The 16,440-nt window shown below is 44.2% G+C and overlaps 1 protein-coding gene across 5 annotated transcripts in view; it reads right to left on the bottom strand.

The window, feature by feature from the left end:
- Positions 1–1,835: 1,835 nt before the first annotated feature.
- KLHL29 (kelch like family member 29) overlaps positions 1,836–16,440 on the bottom strand; it is a 387,930-nt gene continuing 373,325 nt past the window's right edge. For all 5 annotated transcript variants that reach the window (XM_038131380.1, XM_038131381.1, XM_038131378.1 and 2 more), the window contains 2 exons: positions 15,720–15,864; positions 1,836–4,172 (listed from right to left, as the gene is read on the bottom strand). In XM_038131380.1, coding sequence (XP_037987308.1) covers positions 3,989–4,172; positions 15,720–15,864 — 329 coding nt within the window. In that variant the 3' untranslated portion in view covers positions 1,836–3,988. The remainder of the gene's footprint in view (positions 4,173–15,719; positions 15,865–16,440) is intronic.

Raw genomic sequence — 16,440 nt, forward strand, 5'->3', positions numbered from 1 at the left:
ATTAATGGGTGAGCTTAAGGGTCTCATCAATTTAAAAGGCTTGTATTAGCATGACAAGTTAAAAATGTCCAAGGAGATACAGAGCCAGTGTCTTCTTACAGACCTGGCTCCGGTTGCAGCCTGCCGAGTCCTGACTGTGTATGCTGTGTGTAGTTTTATTTGATACTACATTACGCTACGTCACCTGTTTTCAGCGGGGACAGAGCAGCAGCGTGGTTCTGAGACATGCCCTTGCATTGGAAACAGCGGAGAAAAGCTGTGGGATCCCTTCCCTTTTTTCCAGACAAATTCTTCACGAGAAGCCGGGAGGGTGGTCGAGTACCTGCAGCCACTTGTGCCAGTTCCATCTCTGCTGATTAAAACAGATTTGTGCTGGTGGAGCCGGGCGGGAGCAGCTGCTCTCCTGGCTGATCCCTGCAGCTGAGGAACGCGGGTGCTCGGGCTGGCTCTCCATTTGTCTGGACCCCTCCAAGGGCAAGCTGGAGTGCACCCAGCGCTCTTAATTAGCTGCTGCAGTTACACTGGGCTAAGCTCAGCCGTAACACCTACCTGCAGTTAATTAGAGGACGGGGTTGCTGAGGGTTTATGAGTACAGTGTGTTTGCTGCTGGATGAAACAACGGGAGAAAGGGGATGACTTGTGTAAATTGTCAGGGGTGGGTGATTACCTGAACGCAGTGAACAGCCCCATTTGGAGACCACTCTCCTTCCCAGGCGGGCCAGGGGAGAGCTGCACTAGCGAGCCAGAGAGGCTTTTGAGCCAGCCTGTCCCCCTGAATTTCTTAAAAGCTTTTAAGAAGAAAAATCTCTGAGCAGATATGTGCATAAGATTCATTTGGCATAAGCACTCAGCAAACTTCCCAGAAGGGTACTAAAATAATTTCCATATACAAGTAAAGTAAATAGGCTGTGTCTTGATCATCCTACCAAGTATTATTGACTAGTGCTGAGTAAGAGATCCGTGCAGAGCCTTGATGAAAGGTTGGCAACTCACCGCACTTGGTCTGGATTATTGCAGCATGGTTTTGTAATATTGAATTGCAAGGCATTTAGTAGTCTTCACAGGCTGTTCAACCTCAGCCACTAAGCCTAAACTAAAATGTTTAAAAACTGCAGTTCACACTCTTAAATACTCTGTAAGAACTGGAGACAATTTCAATAAATGTTAGGCTCTTTCTGTTAATGTGCAGAACAGAAATTACCTCCTCAGATCCGGCTGAAATGTTCCACTGTGGTGGTATTTGAGACTAGTTATATTTGGCTCATCTTTGTTCCAGATCCAGTTTTACAACTACCAGATGACACCCTAATGAAACATCAAAGAAGCCATGAACAGTTGCAATGAATTGCTCTCTGAACGATGTATCCAGTGAGGTACAGAGCTCCCACACTGGATACGAAGGAATTTTGACCATAGGGCAAATGCAGCTTTCATCCTTTAGACATCGCAGCAGCAGTGCAGCAGACATTTTTGCTTTCATTTAAAAAAATAAAGTAAAGAAGCTGCTTATCAGGGGTTTTCTTCAAGATCATTTCCTAAACTATCTTGAGCCCTTCTGTTCTTAATAGTACATTTGGGAAAATAGATGAACAAAAACCAGTCCTTCTGAATAAAATATAAAATTGCTTCTAAGAGATTTTTTCTGAAATGAGAATGAAAGCACTTTGGAAGCTTCTGAGTGTTTAAGTATTAGCAATAAATTTTTGGATTTGCAAGAGAAACTAGATGGAATGAATGCATTTTCATCCCTGGCTGGGTTGAAACATGAAGTCCCCATTTGTGCAGTGTTTTTCCTTGATCAATCATGACAAAATTAATCCAATCTGGATGCTGAATCTAGATCTATAAATATATTTATTATAATATAACAAGAACTTAACAGTAAACATAAACTATATACAATACCATTACAGATAACCCTGTTTTTAATATTATTCACAGAAATAGCCAGTTTTGTTCCAGTGTGAGAAATGAAGAAATAAGCTAAATTGAAAATGTCGAATGTGTTTCAGTCTTGTTGACAGGTAGCACCTCCTTTGGAGGTAGACACACACCAACACTAAAATTAGTCCTGCCCCAGGCAGTTAGAAACTTGTGCTCCAATCTTTAGGTTCACACTTGCACCCTGTTTGACATAAATACTTTAAATGACATACTAGTATATAATTTTGTTGTGCTTATTATTTTTCTTTTCTTTAAAGAATAAATAAAACAACTGCATAACAAAGGCTAGAACCTCACTGTCAAAATGAGAGGCCTGAGTCACCCTATAGCTTGACTCAGCTGACTCGAGCACATTTTCTTTAAATACTGCAAGATACAAATGTCTTTTGTTTTTTTTAATTTTATTTTATAAATGGTTATTAATAAAATAAGATGATTAGCTAAACATCTGCATTGATTTCCCCAAAGCTGTAGGCAGACCTCCCTTCATATAAAAAGGCTACTGTATTTGGTATGAAATTCAACTAGATATTGAATGCAAGATCTCACCCACACCCTGTACAGGACTCTCCTTCTTGAATTACTGGTATGGCATTTGGGATTTGAGTCTGCAAAGGCAAGTATGGCAACTTTTTTCCCTCTACTTGGAAGGAAACCAGACAATCCTTAGCTTGGGGTTACTTTCTACTGCTGAATTTTAAGATTCTTTCCCCTGCCCCCTCTATGTTACCCAGTCCATCTCCCATTTGTTCCTTTTGTGTATAAATTTATAAAGAATTTCCACATCACAATGCTCTCTGGATAGACAATATTTTAATATATATAAAAATATAACCCCTGTGCTGTGCATATACGTACAACTCTACATAGTAATAATTTGAAATCTCTTACACTGGGCTTAAGTCTATGCATTTTTCTACCATGGGCTTTAAACTCATGTGTTTAAAATCTGTAAAGAAGAAGTATAAGGCTTCCACACCTAGGGAAGGAACTTGAAAAAATAAAGTAAAATAAAAAACTTCTCAGCCTTTACATAACAGATAGTGGTGTGTATCCCGACGTAAGGAATTTTGGTTGAGAGCCAAACCGAGCGCGTAGCCACAGGAGGCATCTTCTGTGTTAGATGAACACGTGGCAAACCCACACTACGCTGTGCATTTTACTGTGATTCCAGCCAGAAGTGAAGAGTGGGTTTATCAGGAGAATGCCTCTGGAATCCAAACTGTTTCCATTTTGCACTGAGGGAATTCAGCACTGCCAAGTGCATCAGCAGAAACCTGGAGGAAGAGGTTCAGAAGCCCCCCACCCCCCACCGTGGGCACAGCCACATGTGCCCACACGAGAATCACCAGGAGCAGGAACTCATCCAGCCCAACAGACCTTTTGTTTTCATCATTTTACGTGGAATTTATTACCAATGGCTATTCTTCTTCTCCCTAGTCCCCACCTCACCCTGTTTTTGGGCTCTTCTCTAGAGAACTGAAAATATTTGTTTGATCTGATGGAAGACTGACATCAACATAAGCCGTCTGTCACACAAAATTTCTCTCAGTCATTGGTATTGAAAAGCATGTATTAGAAACAAATGTAGGAATCAAAGTGGTAAGGACACTTTGACCTTTCAAATAGACTGATGCCTGAAGTGTAATAGTAAAACTAATCTGCATGGTTATTTCAAGAATCAAGCTTGAGCTCTAAAGTAAAATGCAGATTATTTTTTTCTCTCTTCCCCAGCTTAAAAAATATGAGAAATTCTATTGCACCTGGGTTGACCAAAAGCCGATGTCCAGAACAAGTGCCACTATAACATCTAGTGACACCCTTGCATTATTAAGTTACAATATCTTACATAGCACGGAGCTCTCTGCTCCTTGTTCACCAAAAGGTGAGGATGATTTTTCTACATTCAATGTAGACACTATTCAAGACTTTAGAGCAATATGTTCACTGGCTGGCTTTGCTGCTTTTGTTCCTTAAGTAATAGTATTCTTCTTGCCTGCTTTCAGCAGCTACAAACAGTTCTCCATCCAACTCCTGGGGAACATCAGCCGCTCTGAATGTACTTCTTGATTGCTACGCAGCCGTGTCGGAAAACGGGGCAGGGCATATTTGGTAGAAGTGTCCATGTGTTTGTTTTAGGGTCATAGGCTTCCATGTTTCCCAGGGCAGGTCCTTCGCTGCTGACGATCCCGCCAGTAGCATAGATTTTTCCATCCAGAACCACAGCACTGTGTTTTTCAAAAACAGAAAAAGCTGGAGTTAGTTGTCTTACTGGGCAATTTTCTTTTTAGGCTTAAAACAAACCCAGTCTTTTATAACAATGGGTAAACAATGAATACACCTTTTGTTCTTATCTGTATAAAGCTGTGTGGGCATTTCTCTTCTCTCTCTTTCTCTCCCCAAAATTATTCCTTTCTCTGTTTCTGCCAAGTAGGTAACTGTTGTCTCTAATGTAAACAACAGATAAAAGTCCAAGTAAGATCTTTCTCCAGCCCACACATGGGATCTGCAGCAAAAGCAGCAGGGTGGTGTGTCCCTGTAATAATTTGCACATGCAAAACCAATCTAATTTGGGGTTCCCACCACCTCAGCTGGAATAAGATCTTTCTTCAAGTTACACCTTTAATTGTTAATGAATGCTACAAAATGGGGGGTAAAAATCTCAAGTATATTCTGTTGCTTCAGCCTCTTCCATGGTAGTGTCCTGGAATGGCATCCTGGAGATCCCACTGACTTTGTCCTTGTGCACCCCAGAGCTGTCCATGGGAAAGTGGATCTGGGGCACACAGATCTGATGGCTGGGGCTGTGCAGCTGAGGGAATGGCAGGGCAGCTCTTTGTTGGCATCTAAAGAAGACAAAAGACCTTACTGCTTTCCTAAAGTGAAAGTGTTTGACTTCAGATATTTCATGTAAATCAAGAATAACTAATGGGGCTGGGCTAATCCATGGTCCACAGGCTCCTGGCAAGAGGGAAGGTGCACAGGTATGGAAGGTATTTGAAAGAAAAACTGTCCCTTGGTCTCATCTCTTCCTTTTCCTTCCACTTTACACCTTAGCCTCTTGAGCAGGGGGGCACACAGCAGGACACTGCTTTGGGGCTTTGGGCTGATGAAGATGGGGCTGGGCTCCCATGCATGCCTTTGGAAATGGCAGAGCATGGCAGAGGCATGGGTGGGAAAAGCCAACGCAGGGCCTGCCGTGTGCTCCACGCCGCCTTCGCACTGCGTGGGGGGAACCCAAAATTGGGGCTGTCTGCTTTTCATCTGCCAGGAAGCCCAAATTTGCCTTCCAAGTTGATTTAAAGATGTTTTTAATCTGGATGGTATTGGCAGTGGTTTTTCTGGTGGCTGGGTCCATTTGAAGAGCAGCTGATGAATGATTGCGTTGGGAATGAAAAGGGAGACTTGGAGAGTATGTACCAGGCAAAGGGTAGCAGGGAGAACAAGAGGGGAAGATGAGAAACTAATTGCAACAAAGAAGGGGGCCTAGACCTAACAAGTTGGAAAAGTTTAGTAAACTTCTAGGCTTGGTAAAAAAAAAGTAATTTTGTCTGGCTAATTTTGAAGTACTGGGTAGAAGAAAGATAAAAAGTGAGATAGGCAAAAGCCAGAGAGCACTGAAGACACAGGATGAACTGAGACTAAAATGCCCGACAATGCCACGTGCTTCTGAAGAACACAAGACTCTGACGTCCTTGTGGAGAAGCAGAGCCTGAGGTTAAAAATAAACTCACAATGACAACAGTGAGGACTTAAATAAGCCTAGTCCCTGGGTACCACCAGGAAATAGGAAATAATGAGAATCTTGTCAAAATAACTGTTAATCTGAAAGGAGGAGGAAGGAGAGGGAGACTTGAAACATTTGATTAGAGCCTATCCTCAAATCAGCAGGGCTGGATGATGCATAGCCCAGGCTCCTGAGGGAGTTTGCTAATGAACTTACTGAACCACGGGTAATTATTTTTCAAACGTCAGGGAGAAAAGGGGAAGAATAAGGACTTGAGTAAAGAAAGTGACATCCTGAAAGATGGCTTTGAAAGAGAAGGAGCTCACCTCCAAAGGAACCAGAGCTGGTGGCAGAGAGGCATTGCCTGGCAGGAACTCCTGCCAAGGCTCAGTCTCTATGCCCGGGAGGAGGCACAGGTGGCAGGACCAGCCGACCCAGTAAATCAGAGAAATGTGCCAATTAAACAACAGTTTTGGACTTAGGATATTTGCAGAGGGGTGGACAGCCCATCTCTGGACAGGAAAAAGTTACTCTTCTGGCAGGCTGGGAATTTCAGCTTGCAAAATGTGGCCTGAGGAGCGGGGAGGATTGCCCCACCCCAGGCTCCTGATGTGGTGGAGGAGCTGTTGAAATGAACAGAATGTGAGTTGAGCAATGAGGCTCTTGGGCAGTGGTTGCTGGTTTTGTTTAACTTTTTTTTTCTTTTCTGGATTGTGAAGTTGAAGAAGATGGATGTTTATTTGTTTGGGATATAGTTTGGGATGTGGAAGGTCTAATGTCAGAGATGGACTGTGGTACAAAGCAACTCTGCTGCCTTGATTCTCTAGTGAAATGCTCAATACTAACTAAAACAGTACTCCTACACAATGCTTGATGCAAAAAAAAAGGAAATGAAAATTGAATGGGTTATCAGTTTTGTTGGGTTAAGTGGGAAAAATGAAACAAACTCCAAAAGATCCCCAAAAAAGATCTGTCTAAAGAACTATCAATAATGGGCTATTGAAACAAGTATTAGTGTGGAGCACGGAGACTGGGGCTGGTTCCATCAGTGCAGATGATCAAGGTCTGCTGTCCATGAATGGCCTTAGTTTTGGTTTACTGGTGTGGACATGCTGGTGTAGATGGCAGCACCTCACACCAGTACAGAGAGGATCTCACTCCTCAGTCACCACTGATGTACAAGGCTGGTCTACCACTCACTGCTCATTAACTGATGAAATTCCTCTGCATGGAGTCATTACCAGAGGGAAGACTCTACAGGTGACCACAGGAACGAGCCAAGCAGCCACCAGCCCTTCCTTGCTGGCTCTGTGCTGCACAGCTGAAATCTGGCCCTGAGTGCTGGTGTTCCCTCAGGCATCTCACCTTCGGTCTCTAAACAGGGACGTGGGTGCTTTACAAATTCTTGTGTCACATCTTAACCACCCACATTCCTTCTAGTGAAATCTTCTCTGAGGCATGTTTAGGAGGAGCTACTCCGAGCCACAGCTGCTGCCACTGCAGAGCCGCTGAGCAGCCAAGGAAACCTTCTCAAAATGACCTGGGTCTGGGCTCCTGCCCAGCCCATGCTCTGGATTTGGGGTTACAGCGAGTGGGCAAGTGCTGCCCTTGTTCTCTGGAACCTGGGCTACAGCCCTAGAAAGAATTCCTGCCCAGCACTTGGGACAAGCAGCTCAATCCTGTACCTTCCCATCATGGTGCTAATACACTGGGGAACAAATGGGTGCTGAATTCCACCCTCTGGAAGACTGTATGAATTTTAAATGGTGATAAGAGCAACTTCTGCTCCCTCCATATGCAATTCCCAGAGATAAGACTGGCATAATGCTTGTGAGTCATGCCTGAGGTTAAGCAAAGCAGTGAGCTGCTCCTGCCATGAAGAAACAGTTCTGAGCACACAGTGGGTCCTCATGAACAGGGAACTTTGGAGACATTCACCCATCTCTGGGGCTAAAGTGGCAGGTAGGTGCTTAAGATAATTAGGAATTTAATCCTGAATTACTGCTACTTTGTAGTATTAGGACAATCACTGCTAATTTCTGGGACCTGAGAGAACAGAAAACTCAAGTGGGTTCTGAAACCTTAAGAAAAGTGAGTGGAAAGGAGTATGCTCATTGCTCTTTCTTCTTTACTGTGACAGTATTTCGTTTCTCCCCTCCCCTCCATCCCATCAGCTGTAAAAACATCGTTACCAAGGCTGACATACAAAGAAAGAAATAATTACAATAATTAGGATGCGAGTTTATTGCTTGGTGCCATTAATCCAGAGAGATAAAATGATTACAGGCTGTCAGAGCCTGGGAAGGAAGGAAGGAAGCTCTGTGCCAGAGAGCCTTGCTGCAGGGACACAAACCCTGACGGCTTTGGGGCAGTGACTTCCCTGGCTGTGGAGCAGCCAGACCTCCACCTCTCCAGCAGAATGCCTGGGGAGCAGGCAATGGGCATCCAAATCCACACCACTTCAGCCACTCCTTCCAAAAAAATGAGTTTCAGCAAATTATTACTGTGCAGGCTAATGAATGACCCAGCTTTCTACTCTGCAGGTAATTACTGCTGTTCACTAGAGAGGCTTCTCCTGCCCTGTGACTGATTCTCCTGAGGTGCCTGGGCATCCTTCATTTCCCAAGCAATGCTCAGTGTCAGAGGATCATGCTGCAACTGTCCCCTGACACTGCCATGGGTCATCTGATCCATCTGCTGACCTCCATGAAGCTCTGGATCACACTCTCAGGAAAATCCCAGTGAGGCTGAGGTGTGCCAAGGGCTGGTGGGGATCTGACTGGAATGCTTGTGTAATCTAAACACCCTTTACATCTCTTCCCTGCCTATCCACCTTTCAGTCCTTGCCCAGGCTGATCAAATGGCAGAGAAGGGCCCTCTCTGACAGCTCCCTTGATGAACAAACTGAATCACTGAACTAAAAATCCAAGAGCAGCCCAGGCAGGAAGGGACCTTGAAAGATCATCTGCCCCAACCATTGTGGGAAAGGGGCACCAGGTGAGATTATCTTGCATCCTGTCCAATCACATCCTGAAAACCTTTGGTGATGGGGACTCCAGCACGTCCCAGGGGAGGTTGTTCCAGTGAATGACTGATCTTACTTTAAGAAATTCTTGCATCACAATGAAGCCTCTCTTTGTGCAGCTTTTACCTCTTGCCCCATTGTCTTCTCCCCGTGGCTCCTTGTCAACAGAGCTTCCATCCTCCTTGTGGCTGCTCTTTTAGTGCTGGAATACTCTGTGAGGGTCCCCTGAGCCATCTCTTTCCAGGGAGAAAAGGCTTTCAGTCTTCCCTCATAAGGCAGGCTCTCTAGCCCTTTGAACATCTTCACAACCCTCCTCTGGACCCTCTCCAGTTTATCTGTGTCTTTTCTGAACTGTGGGAACTGGAAGTGCTGCCTGACAAGAGCTAGGTAGAGTGAGAAGATAGAAGTCTCCTGATGGGCAGTAGGATCTGCAAGCAGAGGATGTCACTGTCTTTTTTTCTGTATGTTTAAGTGGTGAACATCTGGGTGGTCTTGCTCCAGCACTTACCTCTCCCAGTGACATGCTGGACATATCATCAAGCAGTGGGACGACAAGAAATGTTGATTTTATTACTGCATTAAAATTTCCTGCTCAGTCCTAAATATCACATCAGCTTCATCAGGAAATGTTTAAACATAATTGTTAAAAATTCTGTCTTTTAACTCTCAGGTTTGCAGAAGATTTGAAATGGCTGAATTAGTGTATTGTTTTGACTGCCTAAAGCTTAGTATCTACTGATGCCTCAATGTTCTTCTCCCTCCTCATTTCTGGCTATGCATGCAGAAGCACACATTTATTTCAAGCAGCTCCATGAACATCATTGAGTATTATCAGTTAGGGTGACACACAATCTGCTTAAAAGAAAAAAAAAAAAAAAGACTTCTGCATTTATTAGTGGACAAATTTCCTTCCTGACCTAAGATTTCAGGAGAGCTTTACTGGAGGTGGAACTGAATGATCCTGATGGGATTTTTGGGGTTGTTCTGTGTGGGGACAGAAGCTGGACTTGATGATCCTTGTCCATCCCTTCCAACTGAGGATATTCTGTAATTCCAGGAGGCTCATCAACTGCATAGAGCTGGTGTTAGGACCAGGGAAGCCTCCAGGGTCCCAGCCCCTGCAGGGTGTTGCTCTGGGCAGTGTCAGGCAGAGCTGCAGGTGCCCTTTGTTAAACCTGGGACCTTTCTGAGACACCTGCACAGTGGTTTGAGGCACTGGAGCAGAAGACATTGTGTCTGTGGGTGGTGGCAGCGGGGGAGCCGAGGCACTGTCCCCTGCTTGGTGGCAGTGCTGACAGCCCCTGGCTGAGAGTGGCCGCGCTGGCTGTTGTGTCGCAGAAGGCTCGAGCTCGGGTGGCCATGTCATGCTGCCAGAAGTGTCATCTTTACAATGAGATGGATAAATGAGGGTCCAGATTAGTCACGGTCAATTAGGAGGATATCATGCCCCTTCCTGGAGCGGGATTATTAGTGTGGGTGTTCTGGCCAAGCTCCAGGTATATTCTCCCCTACTCCACGAGCACTCCTTTGCTAATGATCCAAAACCATCACGTGGCACCGTTACTTGTTGCTGAAAACCAGCAGTGTTTCACTCCACAGTCCACAGCACATCAGTAATGGCCTGAGTGCTCTGTCTGTATCAGTTATGCTTTAATGCCCACCACAATGCTTCATGTCATCAGCTCCTACAGAAATTACTGCCTGCTAAGTTAGTTAGGTGCAGCAGTTCTCACTGCTGTCTGTGGAGCAGAGCCCCACACCTTCGTCTCCTTCCAGATAGGCTGGAAGGTTTTGGTTTTCCCTTCTGGACTACAAACAGCTCCAGCTGCAAATGCTGCCAGCTGAACACACCAACCTTCCTGCCTGGAGGTTCAGGAAGACCACGGCCATTGAAGAAACCAGTTCCATAAGAGCTGCACCTTGGAACATCCATCCAAACAAGCCGTGCTCCAATCCCTTCCAGTGCCTGGAATTACCATGAACTTTGCAAGGCAGAAAGGAACCAGCCTGGGGAGGCTGTCGCTGGTGCTGTAGGTCAGCAATGTCTGGCAGGTCATTACAGGAAGCACCATGCTTTGCTGCTCAAAAACAAGGCCTTACTTGAAAAGAAGAAGTGGGGGTGGGAGGGTGTGTATGTGTAAAATAATCCCCACACCGACCCTGGTTTTGTGCTGTTCAGCCTGAGTCCAAGTTTTATTAAAGATTTCCATTCAGCAGAGCCATCTAATAAATCTTACTGGTTAGCAGTCAGAGGAGGAGGAAGAAAATGCTCTTCCAGTGTCTGTTGGGAATTGCTGGTACTAAATTAGCTTCTCTGGAATTATTGCTGGCACCACCATGCTGCCGCTGTTGCCCCGTGGAGGCTCTCTGTAGCACTAGCCTGTTTGCACGCTGCCTGCATTCTAAGCAAGCAGAATATGGAATTTTTAATCATGCACAGGAATGCATTTGGTATTCTTTTCACTTGTGGAAAAATAAACCCTTGAAGGGCACTGCAGGAAGGGAGAACTCCCACCTGCAAAGCCACGTTGAAGGGGAGGGATATCTGCAAGTCTTTTTGGAGGGAGGTGTCTGGCAGAGCGAGGTGTCATCATCTCATCCTGGCTTTTCATTCTTGTTGGCTGCTGTCCACCATCTCAAGATCCTGCAAATAAACAGGGGCTGCCAAACTGAGAAAGGGTGTGTGGCAAAAAGCTCACACTTGCCTGATGTTTGGGAAATGTCAAATATTTCCCTCACCTGTTGTGTGAAAGATGTTCAACCTCTCAGTGAATTTTAAAATGCTTCTGGCCTATTATAGCTCTTTTCCCATTTAGCACCATCTTTCAAAGGGTTAATTCTACATCAGCATGAATTTCTTATTGACTTCCATCAGGCCGGGCTTAATCTGAAAATGATCCTCAATTTGCTCTTCTGTTGATTGTGAGCTGGAAACCCGAACCATTTATTTTTCATTTTTCATTAAAAGTAATTTAACTTGATATTAAAACCATTTGAGTGGACCTTTAATTTTTCAAAGGCAGGGAATGTCACACACATTTCTTTTCCCTCTGCTTGAGGCTATCATGCTCCCTCATCACTAACATGTAGAAACAAAGCAGATAAAAATAAAAGTGATGCGGTCAAGATTTTTCCCAGCAAATTCAGTATTGAGTGATTCCTGGTGAGAGGAGATCAATAGCATGCAGTTAATTTTTAAGTTGTTTATGTTGCTGCTTTTAAACCATGCTTTTTGTGATCCATGCTAATGAGTGGAATGAAGAATTTATAGATTCATGGGCTAAGGTCAGAAGGGACCTCTGTGCTTAGTTAATCTGAGCTTGTGTATACGCAGGCCATGGACATTTCCCCAGGCAGCATCTCTCCTGGAAACGTATCTAATCTCCTCTTAAAAACAGCGAGTGTTAGTGAGTTCACCCCCTCCCTTGCTGCTTCTCTGTTTAATTATCCTTGCTGTTGGAAAAGTGCTTCACTTACGAGATGTGTAACTTGACTTTCCAGCCCTTGTAACCTGCTACGCCTTTGTCTGCGAGACTGAAAGCTTCTCCGTTTGCTCCCAGTGATCAAGTCACCTCTCAGCCTTTCTTTGATAAACTCCTTGAGTTTCATGTCAAAGGTTTGATTTGCAATCAGGGGTCATTTTGGCAGCTTCCCTTTGAACTTCTGCTGATATTTTCCCATGTTGATGCAGGACCCAGGACCCGCACTCGTCTCCCAGCGCTGTAATGGCAGCACTCGCTCTACCCAGCTTCAGCTTGTTTTCATTTTGGTGTTGGGGCATGTTTTATATCCCCAATATTGCACTGACCTTTTATCCAGAGCATTGCGATGTTGTGCTGCTCTGAGTGATCTCATTTATGTCCTCCTCTGAGAGCCTGGCTTTCTAAGGGAGCAGGGCTGCTATGAGTGTGCTTGCCCTGTGTCTTACTTTGTATTTAAAATACCACTGCTGGCTTGAGACAGTTCAACTGAGACATTCAGGGAACTGATAAAACAGCTCCTTCTGTAATATTTTGTACCCAATAAGTGTTAAGCCCCCTGCAGCCTTATCAGGAGAGATTTTCTATTACCTGGATTGTTGATAGATGTATTAAATAGCATTGGAGAAGAAGAAATGCTTGCTGCCAGTGGCCTTGCTGAATGATACCTTCTCATTAACAACTACATTTTGAGATCTGTCAGTGAAGCAGATTTAATCTCTCTACCATGTGCCTTGTTAATTCTATATAATGCCAGCCAAATACCTTGGGAAAATTGCAGTATATTAAAGCATCACAGTTGTCTTTAGCAGCCAGGAGTGTTGCATTACAAACCAAAACAAAGAAACAGGCTTCCCAACACCTCTGGTGGACTTGGCAGTGTCAGGTTTACGGCTGGATTCAAGGACCTTAGAGGTCTTTTCAAACCTAAATGAGTCTATGATAACAGGGTGGTTTAACAAGCTTCATTTTCCAGAAAAGTGCATTGATTGATCTTCATTATTTTATTAGCATCTAGTTATTTGTTGATGAAATCCCAAATTAACCACTCTGGTATTTTGCAGAGGACCAACATGAGGCTAAGTGAGACCACTTACCTTGATGCTGATACTTTGCAAAATTAATTGCTGCACTGAAATTCTCCTTTTCACCTTTTCACAGTACAGAAACACTCTGGCAGTGCCCTGATCCATCCTCAACTTGAAAAGTTATTAAAAATCAACATTAGTGGTTCAATCAGCTTCTCAATGAAGTCTCTAAAGACACCTGTGTCTAAGACAGCTGCGCTGCTGGATCTGAGAATATAATTTCAGAGTTCCCATCTTCCTTGCTGCCAAGAGAAACTGCTTTTAGTCCCTCACAGCAGAACACAGAACCAAACCTGCTTGTTCCTTTCCAAATACAGATGAGAACCACACACCCAATTGGTCTGTATTTTACTTTGCTACCTCATCAGTCTCATCAGCAGTGGTTTTATAACTGATTCAAATTGCAAATTTTGACCCCAAAGTTTTTAAGAGCTTTTCTTTTTACTCCCATTAGCCCTCAGCACTGGTTCCCTCAGCCTCCCGTAGAAGCAGCAGGTTTTAAACCTATTTGTTACTGCTGATCACCCATCTTCCCTATTTCCACACACACTGATTTATTTAGGTTTTGTCACAAGCTTTACATGTCTTTAGGCTGAAATATTTTTCCTTGACTGTTTCCCAGTGCATTCAAGAATCTTTCAAATGGTGCCTTTTTTGCTCCCAAATGTATTTTTTTTTTGGTGACCATTCCACTATAAATGTAGGTTTCCCGACCTACGTTGCTTTAGGCATTAGAAAAAAAATGTCATTTAAAAGTTTGAAGTTACTTTTTATGGATGGGTGGCAAATTCTACTTAAACACAGCCCATTATTATGGTGCCTAAGCACTAGGGAATATTTAGGTCACTGGTTCACTTTCCTTGGTTGTTCTGTTCTGCAGGGTGCAGAGCAAAGCATCCCTTCATGTTAGAAACCCTGGCAAGTTTTCAGGTGAGGTGCTCAGCCAACAGTTGAAATCAGCCATGCAATTTCTCTTCTGTATTTAACAGATTCTTGTTACTTTTTACAAACCCAAGATGTTGAAAGAGCAGCTCATTCCTCTCTATGATGGATGGGAAGATGCAGGAACATATCAAATGTCCAAATCCCTCATGTTTCATTTTACAGCTTAGGTCTCCAATACTGCATGGTATTGTGCCTGTTATTTCTGGTTTTCAGGAGAAAAATATCACTATATGCTGCCTGAGCACTGCACTCTTTGTCCTGCTTTGCCTTCTGCTAGAGTGGAGGGACTGGGAGGATGTTTCCTTAGAGCAGGAGAACAGGGCAGCAGCCACTGGGATGGAGCTGGCTTGGGACAGAGCTGGTGCTCTGACCCCTCTGCTTACAGCAATATCTGCTCACAGCAATATCTGCTCCAACAGCCATGAGAGGGTGCCCCTTAAATTAATAAAAGGAAGGGAAAAAGGTGAAAATGAGAGAAAAAAAAACAGTAAAAAGAGAAAAACTGAGCATGATTTCTTAAAAGGCATTTTCTCATGTGCACTGGAGTGAAAGGCTAAATCCAAGTTAAAACATGGAGGTGTTGTTCAGCAGTAGGATGGGGGGCAGAGACACCCCTGGAGCAAGGTGCAGTTGGCTGAATATTTGGAAGAAGTCAGTCTGCTGTGGGCCCTGCTGCTGCCCATTGCTGCTCTTCCTCCCACCCCAGCCAGTGTTTTGGCAGGACAGCGCCTGGCACAGCCCCTCCACCCCGGCTTGGCTCAGTGCCTCAGGATGCTGCTGCATCAGACATGGATAACAAACCCTCACCTGGTGCCTGTGGCAGTGTCTGGAGACCAGCTGTGGCTTTTCCAGGGACACAGCAGCTCAGCCCCTCCCCAGCCTGGGAATCTGCTCTGGGAAGGGCTGGCTGTGCACAGCACAGAACAAGCCTGGCTTTCTGTAGCAGCCATGTAAAACTATTTAAAAGGCCTTTAAGTGCTGCCAGTACCTGCAATGGCTGCCAAGTTTTATTTTTGTCAGACAATTGGGGAAATTTGTTCAACTTGTGACCACGATCAGGGAAGGGAGCCTGAAAAGCAATCACAAGCACCTAGCAAATAATAGTAATTAATATCCGTGTGTAGTGCTTACTCAGTATTCCTTTTCTTTCAAGGATCTTTTAGCTGGTTAGCAAAAACATTCCACATTATGGTGGTCTCTCCTACAGAGGGTATTTATCATCCTCTAGTCACACATGGCAAACTGAGAACAGCATTCCTGTAATCACTGGAGGAGCCCAACTCACATCCCACCCCATGATCCATCGTTCCTGAATGTGAGGAGGCACGTGAACCATAACAGACTGCTGAATGTACACTTTGGGAAATGCTGTGTGCCTGAACACGTACAGAAAAGAGATGAGGAAAAACCCCAAATGGTTCACACCTCCCTTCCCCTCTCCCCTTCACTTGTAGTAGCTTATTTATCAACAGAGAATGTTAAGGTAATTCCATTTTAATGTTTTTTCTCACCTGCAGAACTGCCTGGAGTGGTTCATGTTGGGACCTGCTTTAATATTGCCTTTCTCTGGGTCATAGATGGTGGTTGCTCGTGCATAAGCTCCTCCAAGAATAAAGATGAACCCATTGAGAGTGACTGCAGGAGCATATTTGTTATCTGTCAATGGAAAGCAACACTGAGATCAGTTTTAGGCTCAGGTTTGGAGACTGTTTTTTTATTTATACATTCCCCTTATTTATAGATAAGTCACGTTTCTCTAAACCTCCAAGGCTAGGGAAAGAAAAATGAGGAAACCTTTCCTGGTTTTGTTCTCCTCTCTCCAAGTTCTCAAAGGCACTTTTAAAGTTCATCACTTCTTCATCCCCCAGTTTGTGCCTCCCTCTAAACCGGTAAAGAACAATTATCTTCTCCTGAAGCCTAATGGAGTCACCAAGAAAGTTCCACAGTTACATATGAAATTGAGATGTCAGATTGTTTCAGAATTTTGAATTGCTGCAAATTTTAGCTCAGGTGCTTCCCATGCCTGTGCAGCAGCTACGTACAGCAGAAAGCCACAGCACAGAGACCCCCTTAATAATATCCAATAGTTGGTGCTCTTTTATATTGTACTTTTGCTTGTGGGAATGTCACCCATGCATTTCCAGAAGATTTTCTGAGACCTGATTTCTTTTCCACCTTTATCTGTCTCATAAATTCACCTGCATTTTTATTTTCAGATGTGTGTGTGTATCT

The sequence above is a fragment of the Motacilla alba genome, chromosome 3 (genome assembly GCF_015832195.1).
Source record: "Motacilla alba alba isolate MOTALB_02 chromosome 3, Motacilla_alba_V1.0_pri, whole genome shotgun sequence".
Taxonomy (NCBI): Eukaryota; Metazoa; Chordata; class Aves; order Passeriformes; family Motacillidae; genus Motacilla; species Motacilla alba.